Consider the following 13451-nt stretch of genomic DNA (forward strand, 5'->3'; position numbering starts at 1 on the left):
CCACAGCGAGTGAACGAGCGTAGTCTATGGTGAACCCGGCGGCCTTTCCCAAATCGTGTTTGAGATTATTCGATGCAGCTTGTACGCTATCTGGAATGGGGGAGATCTGATTGTGGACGATTTGATGAATTTTATCTGAATAATATGGGATCCAGTGTGCGTAGTATGTCAGCATTCCGACCAATCTTCGTTGTGAACGAATGTCACATAGACGAGGTAACTCCCGTAGGGCTCGAAAACGTTGAGGGTCTGGCTTTTATCATACCATGAGATAATTCGTATCCTAGCAACAGTATTTTCGCAGTAGCTACGATGCTCTTTCTGGTTAAGTGTAATACCGTGACGTTTTGAGGCCTCTAGGAGTTTCTTCAAATTTCGATCGCAGTGAGATCTCTAGCCGTTGACTAACCAGGTATGAGACACTGCGATTGCCGCACGGACACCATTCAGCATGGTTCAGTGCGTCACGCAAACACAGCCATTCACATCATGCTGAGGTCCAATCTGTCCGTTGCGGATGATGTAGTAGGTTAGCGCTAATTTTTTTCGGTATTGCTTCCAAATTAGGTGTCATCATCAGGTGTGGCTTTAGCTGCAACAGTTTCGTTTACCGATGATTTGGAGAGATGTGGTAGCTGGCTGCGTATTGGAGGCGGTGGCTGGTATAATTGATGCCTGAATATAGGTTTGCCAGTGGACTTTAAACTAGGCAGTGAAGCATCGGTGTTGAACACTGATGTCATTCTGTCGATGATGATGATGATTTTTAACTGGGGGGGTGGGGGTGGAAGGCAACATTTTGGATGCATAAATGCCATTGAGGGCGCGACTGGACCATCTCTGTCAGTGTCTCTAACAATTGATTCGTCCCGTCTCGGGGTCCCCACCCAGGAAGACGGCAACGACCAGCACAATTGAGTCTGCGGGCGATGGCTTCCATACTCCGTTGCCAAATCATTGTTTGGCCTCTCCTAGCTCCTTTCCACCCTTTGTGTGGCTGTGCGAAAAAAATCATCCGATGAAGCCGACCGACTGACATACCGAGCACATGGCCAAGCTAGCGCAACCTACGCAGTGTGATCAGTTCGTCTATCATGGACGAGTTGTTTCTCCCGAAAACCATCCGGTGTCCATACTAGACGGAGGCAATGCTCTAAAGACGTCGATGGTTAAAACTAAAAGTCTTGACGTTATCGGCGCGCAGCAGCCAGGTTTCTGACTCGTATAATAATCTAGAGCGAACCGTAGCATTGTAGACTCGGCTCTTGACGGACAAGCTGATGTCACGCCTACGCCACAGGTGATGCAAGTTCACGAAAGCTGCTCTGACCTTCCCAATCCGGATGTAAATATCATCCTTGACAAGACCGGGACTGTTGCAACTGCCCAGGTAAACAAATTTGTCTGCTTCCTCAATCGGCTCATCAGCAAGTATGAGGTTAGGGTTCGAACTCACCCAGTCTTGCAGCAGCACTGTACACTTTCCAGGTATCAAGCCAAACCGTGGGACACAATTGTTGTCATTTAATACTGTCTGCATTACCACGGTGTCAGATCCAAGAAGAGCTATGTCCTCCGCGTATTCGATATTTGTGAGCGAAGGCCCTGGGAGTACTTTGACCTCACAGGCATTAGGGGTTGGTAGTAAGTCTTCTATAATCGGCAGGGAAGCGTCAGCGTTAAGCTCTGGTGTTGTGCTATGAATGATGGTGTTGATGATAGTGATGTTTCCTTGCAAGGGCAATTTATGTCAAATCCGGTGGGCATGTACTGTTATACAGTAAGCTTTCGCTTGAGTTCACCATATCCAGTGGTGTAAGACGTGGCCACCCTATCTCCTCTTCAATTTGGTATGCTGTTTGGAACGTATGTGCCTGTATGCGAAACGTCGGAGGATAGAAATGCTCCTGGCGAGTTCGCTAGCACCCATTCTAAGTACCGTGCATACCTCTGGGTCATGGTCCGCTATGCACTCCTTATATGCAAAGTGTCAAGCTCTGCTTCAAGACAGGGCGGGAGAAAACTCACGTGTCTTGCTTGCAAATCAGTCAAAAGATGTGTCAATATCTTAGCCGTCCTACCTTTCTGGATTTCGGGGTAACCATGAGCAGAAAGTGTTACAGCTAGCGATTTATTTTCGTTGTGCTGACCTTATTAGGAGGGCTAAAACAGCTTTTTTCAAACTTCGATACCTATAGTTCCTGCACGGAATTAGCTCGCCTGTCATAAGCTAAGCACATACTGCGGCATTTCTTCATGGGTTGATAACATGACATCGACACGAAGAACGAAAGCTGGTCTCCGAAGCGTTGGCCGGGTCTGGTGAGAACATCGGATCATCAACGTCGATGTACACTTGGTGGTTTTACGGAGAAGGGACTCTCCCTTAATGGAATGTTCGAATACATCGGCTATGGCGTGTACTTCATTTCAGCGGATCGTTTGGTACGTAGAGCTCTTTTTGCTTACTGATCATTAAGCTCCAGTGGGTTGGCAACTACGGTCTTCCCTAATAGGAACTCTTGGACTCAGCCGATCGGTGTTTAGTCACGCTATCAGTAACGCTGCCCCAAGGCTGCCGTCCTCAATCCGCAACCACCTTGATCCCCATTTCTTCAGACGACGAGATTCAACAGCATTTAATAGCTTTTGCTGTCACCTCCAATTACTGCCTATATCTTCGTAGTCCTCCCACTGTAGCGGCTGGAATCAACTTACCCTTGGTACATTTTTCATAGCTAGTAAGATGAACTAACTGATGCTCAACTGTGCCTATCGACAGTGTAGTTATTTTGGATTTGAGAATGTAGAGCCTTTTGGAGTAAGTATCTATCCTTCCCTTAGACTTCACTTTTTACCAGGTTATCTTGCCTCCATGGTTGTATGGCAGTTAGATACCATTGTTTACTACTAGTTCAAAGCCGCATTTAATAATGACAAGAATGATACTGTATCCATGATTGAAAAGCGTGACTATCCAGAAACGTTTCGCTGTTCGGTCTTGTATCATAACTTGCGGGTTTCCACAGAGTTGGGTGCAGTGCAACATTTTGTTTTTTACAGAAAAGTATTGCCAAGTTAGGCCACCAGGCTGCACTTTAGTCTCGTTAGCCGGCTTTGATCTTCAGTTCACCATAAAATTGTTCATTTCCCAACACTATCTAACGTTTTATTCACCTCATATGTCAATCGAGAGGAGGTTGATTTTCCTATTCTCCTTACAGCGGAACAAACGAAAGTACACTACGACATACGCATCAAAATCATCGTGCACTATCTTATGAGGGAAATATTCCGCGCCGGGATTTCTAGCTTTCCATGTCCAGGAACAACCTAATTCTCTTGCTCGTCTTCAGTGCCGGTTTCGTTTGTGGCTACTACGCCCATATACTTCGTATAAAGTATCTCCGTAAGAAGCACGATTTTCTACAGAGGAAAGTGAAGGCGGTTGAACAGCTTCTGAATAACTAATTGAAAACATTCTGCGCAGAATGACTTCGGAGGAGGAGAATCTTTACGGTATTTCCTGGTCCAATCCTGCTTGGAGTCATCTGTTGTGCGCAGCCAATGTGTTGGATTATTTCTGTGACCTATCTAATCCATTCTACGATCGGCAGTGCAACAACGAGGTTATCCGCATGCAGCGCCTTAGCGCAGAACAGTTACTTTGCATGACCGGCGTTGAGTTCTATTTGCACCATGCACAGGTGAGTTTAAGTGGATGACTACGATTGTTCTTCAGGTTGTCATTATTCCTGGCTTGTATGTAGTTATGGGTTTTCGAGTTTTTCGAACTGGTCGAGTTGCGTGCATCAAACCCTGTCACCATTCTCACGGAAGATGTGCCAACTCGAGAAAAATCGCTCTGAACCTCGTAAGTCATGCGCGCACACAAAGTGGGTGTTTGACGGTGGGGTTAATAGCTTAAAACTTGAAGTTAAACGTCAGGCGATCGATCCCGCTGGATCCGCCTGATGAACCTCAGTCAGAGCGAAGCGCACAGTATATTGTATCTTGCAGGAGTTGTAGGCCCCTCGGATATTTGTGATAGGCTAGCTCTAGGCCCACCACCCTCCCTCATTTTTCCGTTTTCCATTGTGCAGCCTTATTCAAACAATTTGACATGGCCGTACGACAGTTGAAACACCAGGGTTCTGTGGTGTCACCGTCAGTGACGGTGAATAGTAATCCAGGACCGCTCACATTCACTATCCCGTTGCGCACTGTCCCTATGGTTGATCTAATATATAGTGTTCCCTCCCTCTCACTACCCTGCCTGTAACCAACCTATCCGTAATATATCCCCTATGGTTATGCGTGTCAGGTCATTCGTCGTTCCTAGACACGGTCGCATCTCTGGTACGACTAAATCCGTCTTGCTTCTTCGAAACGAATCCATTCAGTGAGAAGGCATTTTGTTCTCGTAAGAGTTCCTACTTACCATAGAGTGTCTATGCTGTCGAACAGTCCATATATAAATATGTTATCCCGAGCAAAGACAGTCCCACGTCGCAATTCCTATGGTATTTACCTCTCATCGCAGGTTGAACTTACAGTACCCCTTCTCCAGTACGACCTTGAGGAAACTGCATGAAGTCACTCACATTGGACGTGGTCGTGATACGGCTAGAAGGGACTTCACAGAGAGTGGCCGCTGGTGGGCGTCATTCTAATCCCCGGTCATGTACACAGCGTTCACAAGATTATCTTGATACGACTGACTGGAATCAGAGTCTATCCGACCTTAAGCATTTCCTTTCAAAGGATTTCACATCAAGTTCAATGAAAAAATCGATACCGTGCAATATTCCCGAGCCACAGGTTCAAGTGTACGACAGATCTACCAAATATTATTCACAAACAAAAGTCCCAAATTAATGTGATGGCGCCGCGCCTTATCAGCGGCCAAAATCTGTTGATATGAGTTGCATAGCTTACCTAGCTGCTTCGATCTCAATAGCTCTGTCCCTTACGTCGCGCAGCTGCTTTTCATTATTAGCTTGCTGTGGGCTCGAAATGGCTCGGCGTTTAGGTGCGAACTTGCTGATCAGAAGGTCTGTGGTTGGAACTAAACCCCGACATCTTAATGGCTCCTGTCTAGGCTTGAGAACCTGGCAGTATTCATTATTAGCTTGCTGTGGGCTCGAAATGGCTCGGCGTTTAGGTGCGAACTTGCTGATCAGAAGGTCTGTGGTTGGAACTAAACCCCGACATCTTAATGGCTCCTGTCTAGGCTTGAGAAGCCTGGCAGTATACTAGCTTCCTTCAGGTAGTATGGTATGGCAGCTAGGCACCCAACGGGTGCCACCGATAAACGGATTAGTTTACTGTGTGATTAGATCAGTGGCAAGACAACTCTGTGCCCAGCAACCCGAAGGCAGCAAGAAACCTGGATACTACCAGATCACCAAAGCCTGAATGGGTAAAATAGAAAAGTTAGAGCTTGTTTCAACCTATGGACCTGGTCAGTAGGTTCGCCTTTTAACCACTCAGTCATTTCGGGCTGTAAGCACATCACCTGAGGTGAAGCATTCGAAGACGTACCTAGGACGGTACTTAGATCAAGTGGGAGAGTTGGTTCTAAGAGCAAGGATTTTCCACAGTGGAGAATAACACCATGAACCCTTCAAACTTTTATTTCTTGGAGATATTCCTTAATTGGTGAGGTGGTCACATGAAACCATTAATTTCATGAAAGAAGCTTGGTTTGTCAGTATGATATGAGCTGCAACTTTTCATATAGGGCATCATAATGATGACGTCTATAATTCTTCTTCAATTCATCGGAACCAATTTATTCACTCGAAAAGTGCAAGGCAGTGTCCGAAAACAACTCTAGAAACACCTTTTTACGGTCGAATTTGCCCAACACAGAGCAGCAAATGACATTCCAGTCTTTTGTCGTCAGTTTATTGATCCGTCACTCGAACCAGCACACAGAGGCGCTTGTTCATTTCGGTCTGCTTCAGATATGAATAGGAAGATGGTCACCGTATAGCAACACATTGTCTTTTTTTCATTTCACCCTTTGTCCACTGGAGCCAGTTCCTATCAATCCGACATCATCACTGTAAGCACTATTTGACTTCCTCCACTCGCAAGCAGTTGTCACCAATAAATAGTGAATTGTCCGCGGTAGAGGTCATTTCTGGAAGATTGCTAGTAGAGATAATCGTAGGTAGTTTTCCGACACGGTTCAGTCAACCTTCGTCAGTTTGTACTCCGTTCCGTCTGACTCCGTATGTTTCATAGGTTGTCAGTTTTCAATTGAGGTCCTGAACCAATTCGCTAGCTTGTTGCTGCCCCAGTTTCCTCTTCGTGAAGTTGCTGAGAGAAGGTGCATGTTCGACTCTTGTTTTTGCCAACGAACCAATATCCCTCCGTCACCAAGTTTCTATTACCGGTAATAGCTTGTAGGCGAAGAAGTTGTGATGCCGCAAAAGGGCTTCTCTCTCAAGGACAGTAACCGCTTGGAGACGCCTTGTAAGGTTGGAGCACCGTGCAGTAGTTCCTCTTTGCCGATCTCCCCTATCGTGCCTCGTCCTCCATGCGATTGTAGGATAGGGTATAAGTTAGCCTTTCTACTCAGCTCTAATTCGACGGAGTTAGACTTTACGTTTGCGAAGTCATGTTAGGGCGGAATCACCATCTTGCTGATGTGCGTTCATGTTTTGACCGTTGCCCTTGTATCCGTATGTACACTTGCCCCAAACTTAATGACCTCATTCGCCATACTTATGGAGGAAGAACTCACTTCGGACTATGTCGCCAACGTTGCTCGATCCGTGTTACTCAACTAGCGGAAAATTTAATCGCGTACCGGACTGGAAATAGCTATTGACTCGAATATCATGTTCACGGCAAGTTCGTTCGGGTAAAAAAACGCTGGTAGAACTTTAGGTGCGAGTCATTACACTGAAGGTATTTAGATAAGTGGAGTTGTGCTTTGCCAAGTTTTGGTCAGCTGTCCTGCGTGGCTTCGCCGAAGCTGAAGCCTCCGTCCAACCTGTCTGCACAGCCCGAAACGAAAATAACCGGCAACTGCTGTACAGCAACTAGTAGTTCGAATAAATCGTGTACTTGGCGTTCGGTTTGTGCTTGTGTGCAGTGACCATGCAGAGTTTACTGGAGCTGTTGGAACATGCCTTACTCTTTGAAGGTTCATCCGCGTCGTTCAGAGCGCATTTACATCTGGCTTACGCTAGATAGTCACGGTGTGCAGTTGACCTCTGGAGATACTACATTAGTTGTTCCCTTGAAGTCTATTAATTCTAGGACACTTCCACAGAGGAGCCAGTTTTCGTCAGTCCCTCCCTGTGATGTCACCATCAGCCATGAAGTGCGCAATTTTTTTCTGTATAGCATGATTTCTACGAAGAGTGCTGGTGGAATTGATGTCGCTGTTAAACGTCAGGTGTGACACCCGGCATCTTTGATGTGCACAGTCGTGAATGTTCCTTCTTAAGTATGCGAATCGGAAGAGAGCAACTCATCATTATCAGAGACTGCAATTTCTGTGTTACTAGTGATGCTTCACTGAAGTTTATTCAATTATATTTGAAGCCTTAAAGTAAAAAGAGAGAACAGTGAATGAGGTAGGTACCTTATGCTAGCCTATCGCAAGCATTCTGAGATGCTTACACCTTCAGGCGCTCATGGGTGACTTCGCATCAGTTACAATGTTTCTGGTACATGAATACCGTTGGCTGAGTGATTGGGCCATGCTCGTCAGCCTCCAACCTGCTGCGTTGATACCTTTGGCAGGATGGCGACTTATCCAGTGGATAAGCATAGGGTGAAAGGCCTAATCACAGGTTTTCTTCTGTCTATGCGGCGTCATTCATCCGTTTGTGACAGGCTTTTAAGCTTCACTAAAGTTTCGCTTTCTGGTCTAATCTTGAATCTCACATGGGATGAACTAATTGCAGTGGATTTCGATGATTCCGTATGGTCGTCAAATTAACTAATTTTCCGTTGATATATTTCAGGTCAAACTGACAGCTGGTGAAATATGAAGTGATGATAAGTCTTTGTCATCAGGGAGTTGATAATCGGATTCTAGTCCACTTCAGGCAGAAATAACATGCGTCAAAGCATGTAGAAGACTATTTCACAGTTGCACTTGCCGCTCCCCGCTCATGGAAGGCCTTTGTGGTCTGCAGTCGTGGACCTGTTTGGTGATGCGTTACTCAGTCTGTACCCTGCACTTTACGTCACCATCAGGTTGTTTGAATGCGGACAGCAGTAGACTGCAACCGAGCCTTGATGCTCACAGAACCACTGTGTGACCGGTATGCGGTCGCTAATGTGACCAACTAACGTTCATCTTGTCCCCTCGACTTCATCATTGCAATTGATTTTCACTTCGCAAACATCCTGCCCATGTTATTCGTAACCTGGTGACCAAGACAAATCACTTGGATATGTGACTATCCGCACTCCATATGTTTTGCTATCCTTTCCGAGATAATCTAGGGCGAATGATTTATGCGTTCCACAAGAGCCTAACACATTGCTCGGCTAAGTGCTCATTTTTCTTTGTTCGGTAACGGCCGATTCGAAATCGATGGGTTTTTTCCTCTTAAGTTGCCCACTAGTGTAACCGTGGGTATTACTGATGAGACATGCGAGTAGTATGTGGTTTTCTCGTAAATCCGCCTCGCTTTGCAGCGTTTACAAGGTGCATATGAGACATTTGTTTTTCAGTTCAATAGTTTGTAACTGTTTAGTTGGTGTTTGCTAATAAACGACTTTGCGGCGGAGGGTTTTCCTCCGTGCATTAGGAGTCATTCCCAATACTTTGATTTAAATGTACATAGATGAAGTTGATCCGAGTGGACCTCTAGACGGCCTTTGCACTTCACGTTCTGCTGATGAACACAGCAAATGGGAGGTTCGTTCTCACCGGGATGATGAGAATGCTTTTTTATTTGAATATCAGCATAGCACGGGAGACGCGATTATCATACTGCATCTTTGCTTCCTATTTTGTATTTAGGAACCTATTTTGTTCATCATTCGGAAACAACAGCGGCTTACCAGCACACAAGTTACTCCCCTCGCTTACTACTATATCATCAACGGCACCGTGCTGCAAGCACCTGACCTTACCACTCTGCTCAGTTCGCGGTTGCTGACGACAGTGAACAGTTTGAACAAGGCCCTACAGGTTAGTTATGTAACAACCTGACTTTGAACTCGTATCTTCTTCCTCGCCAGGAGCTTTCTGTTCTCTCACAATAGTCCAACTGTTTGCGATTTGACGTTGCAACCTGTGAAGACGTTGAATGTAGGTTCATGGATTTTGTTAAGATAGCTCAGAGTTGAAGTTGAAAGTTACTCTTCAGTGGGAAATCCTGACACTATCTCAACCCCTTCCCCTCGAATTCCTTACAGGCTGCATCACACATATGCTGTTTATGGTGTTGTGTATCCTCACAGCTATTGCCTGTACTCTTTTGATAGCAGGTGTTCGTGGTGACTCATGTCTTGCTCTTTCTGTGAACTACCGTAGCCACCCACATGAATTTGATTTTCGTTTATCTGAAATCGGATCTTTGATTCGAGACTCCTTTCGAATTAGGCCAGGGGGTAGTCGAACTACACAAAAAGTGGGAATGCAGTCTTTCATCTCTGTTATGCTAATAAATGCAGAAGCAGCCATGACGTTCACATTTTGCTGTGAGCTCATTCCCACTTTGCTAGGCCATCGTTCATGGATGGCTGCACTAGTCGTTGGTCCTGTGCGACCGAACACCTACCTACATGCTGTCGGAAAACTGAGCATCTGTCTCATATGGGGGTGTTGTTCTTTGTGTGTGTTTGTCGCTCTTTCAACTTCTTGGCTGTCTGATCCTGTTCGCTTATCGTCAAAGCAGTTCGAGGTAGTCCAAAAATGCAATTTTTGGCGTAATTTGGAAGAATCATACACACCTAAGTGATTTAGTTGAGGTTCATTCCGCTCACAGACTTTGGCTCCTTGTGCCCGCTACCATCCATCGGACGGTTCCTATTCGTGGGATGATCCCAATACATTGTTAGGATTAACCAATGTGGATACGGAAGGTGTTGTCAGTCCAGTCAAATCCGGCCAATCATCCAAGTCAGAGCAGCCCCCGGCCAACCTGTTCCAAGTGCAGCGAGCGGACTTTCTCCTAGCCGAGTGGGCTAATCGCTTCCCTCTTCCGTCGCCAGCCTTTGCCAACGCAGTCAGTGGGGCATCGTTCCCTTCAAGCACAGTGGCGCTGCCGATGACCACGTCCCATTCTATTTCCTTAGTAAGTTCCTTGTTGTTTTACTAAATTCGAGATGACTCAGAAGGCATGGCTCGAACAGTTAGTATTTCGAACTCGCGTCTGATGTTCCAAACGATTCTGTTTACACTTTGGGAACTTGATGGTGCTTTAGCCGTCGTGTGTCTTTCGTGTTCTATGACAGCCGTACGCTGGATGTGTCCAGCAGCTCAAGTGTAAATTTTTCATTTAGCCGTTTCAACCCGTCATCAAGGATACTTGGTAGTATTTGTCGTTAAGCTCCTACCTATTGTCCAATTGCTTCGTATGTCAAAGGACCGTTTACATCGTATAGTTCTCTTCGCCCGGCCTTGTATCGGATGGAGACGACTCAATGACTTGGCAACGAAGCATGAAAGCCCTTACCAGTCAACCCAGTCGCGTTGGCAAACGCTGTGTTTCAGGATGGGGGCCGCAGGACAAGGCAAAACAGGTAGTTAGTGACCCTGACGGATATGGCTGTGTCACACAGCCACTGGTGGTTCTGTGCCAAAGTTATTGCCTTCACTGTATGACTCCAAATCCCTGCAATATCAGGCAAACAGAAGCGTTCGATGATAATGAACTGACTCGACCGTTGCCTCAAGCGCGTGACTCTCATTTCATTATTTCATTTATCCTCTGCGAAAGAAACTGTAGCAGCTGGAACCACTACACTTCGGCGCATGCTTTGTGAGCTGAAAAACTGAACTGATTGGTCGACGTCACACTTTGTCCATCCGAGAGTCAATTTTCAGCGGCACTGGATACTCAGACATAAAGTATAAAAAATGGGACAGTGTGAGTTTCAATCAAGCAAGAAGTTTAAGTCACGAACAACTCACCACGTATGTGCTATCAGCGATACGCACGGTCATGAAAGGAGACGAAGTCACTAGCTTTTAGTATGGACATTCAATATAGGTAGTGTTCTGCAACTTCGAACAGATGGAGCGAAGTGTTCGAAACAAGCAGCACTGCATTTTTCGGCCAGAAATCCAGCGAGGACAGACTTTGAAATCTCGATTTAGTTATCTCACCATGAGGTGGTGAGTCCGCTCTATTTCTATGATAAGAGTGGGAGGATACGTGCAGGTCTAACTCCTCTAGTGACATTTTGCGATCTGTAGCCACTCGCAGGTCATCATCGTCATCATCATCATTGCCAGCTGTAATAACCGCGTACTCGTCGTACAGTGATTGTAGCTGCCGCAGTTTCGTTCACCGATGATTTGGGGGGAGGGGAGGTAGCTGCGCATTGCAGGCGGGAGCTGATAAATTGGTGCATAAATCTAGCACTGCCACTGGGCTGTCAAGTGAAGGGGGGCTGGAAAAGGAGCTATGCATTGAAGGCAATCGCTTGGATGCACGAGCGCCATTGAGGGCGCGACTTGGCCATGTCTGACAATGTCTCTAGCCACTGATGTGGCCCGTCTCGGGGTCCCCATCCAGGAAGACGGCAATGACCAGCGCAGCTGAGTTTGCAGATAATGGCTTTCATACTTCGGTGCCAAGTCATTGTTTGACCGCCACTCGCAGGTACTTCAACGTGCATGATTTTGAGAGCGAAATCTTGTTGCCAGTCAAGGATATTGCCTGTCCGGAATCTTTGAGAATTGGACATTTCAAAACATTCAGGGACCACCCTTCGAGTTATACAGTTCACCCCTATGGAGATTCCCCTACTGAACGGATGGGTCACCGGTTCAGTGCACTTGTCAGTGCATTCCTCAATCAATACGGTTGACAAAAGATTAGGAGTGCTGAATTTCAAGGCCCGATTGGCCTCTTTACTGACAATATGGTGGTGCTGGTGATGGATTCAAAAAGCACCGGCGCATGGCTTTCACTTACTGCTAAATTGTCAAAGTCCTTCGTGTGCTACATGGGCCTGTGTAGATTAGGTGTTTCATCATCTGTTTTCACGTAGACCACACCAATTTGTTTCAATCAGGCTACTGTGGATTCTTTTTTTTCAAAAATCAAGCAATATGAGCACTGCTTTGCATAGGAATTGAACTCTGTCCAGCAGTGACAAGCCAGGATGTTCCCACGTCACATTTAGCTATGTTCGCTACCTCTGGCGCATTTTCTTGGACTTGATTGGTGAGTTTCATAACCGAACACGCTGTACGAAAGACTGGCCTCGTGTCTTGCGTGTTACGTCGAATCACGAGACCTACCGACAACCGTGAATCCGACGGTAGTTGGTCTGTTGTACGTACCCGAGAATTTGTTTAGAACATCCAATATTATCCCGAGTGTGGAGAACGTGCTGTATGTACTAACTGGTGCCCCCCCCCTCAAGCGGACATTTTTGCATCCCCAGATTTTTCTTTGAGGACAGAGAGGGTACTGTACTCAATAGTTTCTCCTCCATACCCCCGAACTGTTTAAATAAGTGACTGAAATGTTAGCAACCATGCTGCCTATTATCTTTTGGCCACCGGACATTGAATGCGCTAATTACTTGGTACTTTTATTGTTTCTCACTAAGTCATGACTGATAGGAAACGTCATTAGGGGCTTTGTTCAGATGGGTTTTTCTCATGGGATTAGTATTTCTTGCACTTTTACGGTTCACTTCCATTCTTCCATTGATTACTCACTTCTCTACACACATCTCTCCGAAAGCCTAGCCTCTTTCGCACTGGTGATTTTGCTTAGACCTCACTGCCGTAGCCCCGTATTAAGCGTTTCGGTAGCTTTAATTCCACTACAGCTACAATTCTCATTACCCATCTTCACCAGTGTCATGTAGTATCTGATTTCTTTCCCTAGCCCGGTACGATAAAGGAAGAACCAACAACCGGTGAACCCGTACAGNGTAGCTTTAATTCCACTACAGCTACAATTCTCATTACCCATCTTCACCAGTGTCATGTACTATCTGATTTTTTTCCCTAGCCCGGTACGATAAAGGAAGAACCAACAACCGGTGAACCCGTACAGATGGTGAGACCCTCAGTGAAGCCCACAGTTCTTCCCCCGAATGTGCCAGCCCCAGGCAGTTTCCCCTCGTCACCACAAATGGACAAGAAACCACGCGTTTGAAACCCACCTACATTTGGTTGTATAAATTTCATCTTGTTGCCCTGTCTTTTTGATCTGGGGATTCTGGGTTTGTGCGTGGTTAACCCCCGTCAGTGTTTAGAATGTCATTGTTCCGTATTTGTGAGT

General features: G+C 46.1%; 1 protein-coding gene across 1 annotated transcript; it reads left to right on the plus strand.

Moving 5' to 3' along the window:
- Nucleotides 1-3223: 3223 nt before the first annotated feature.
- Nucleotides 3224-13356, plus strand: T265_04746 (hypothetical protein; the record flags this gene model as incomplete). The annotated part of the gene is made up of 4 exons (XM_009169559.1): nt 3224-3707; nt 8999-9169; nt 9969-10277; nt 13179-13356. 4 exons carry the CDS (start codon nt 3492-3494, stop codon nt 13323-13325), a joined length of 843 nt encoding a protein of 280 aa, XP_009167823.1.
- Between the last annotated feature and the right edge of the window lie 95 nt (nt 13357-13451).

Source organism: Opisthorchis viverrini, assembly GCF_000715545.1.
Source record: "Opisthorchis viverrini unplaced genomic scaffold opera_v5_79, whole genome shotgun sequence".
NCBI lineage: Eukaryota > Metazoa > Platyhelminthes > Trematoda > Opisthorchiida > Opisthorchiidae > Opisthorchis > Opisthorchis viverrini.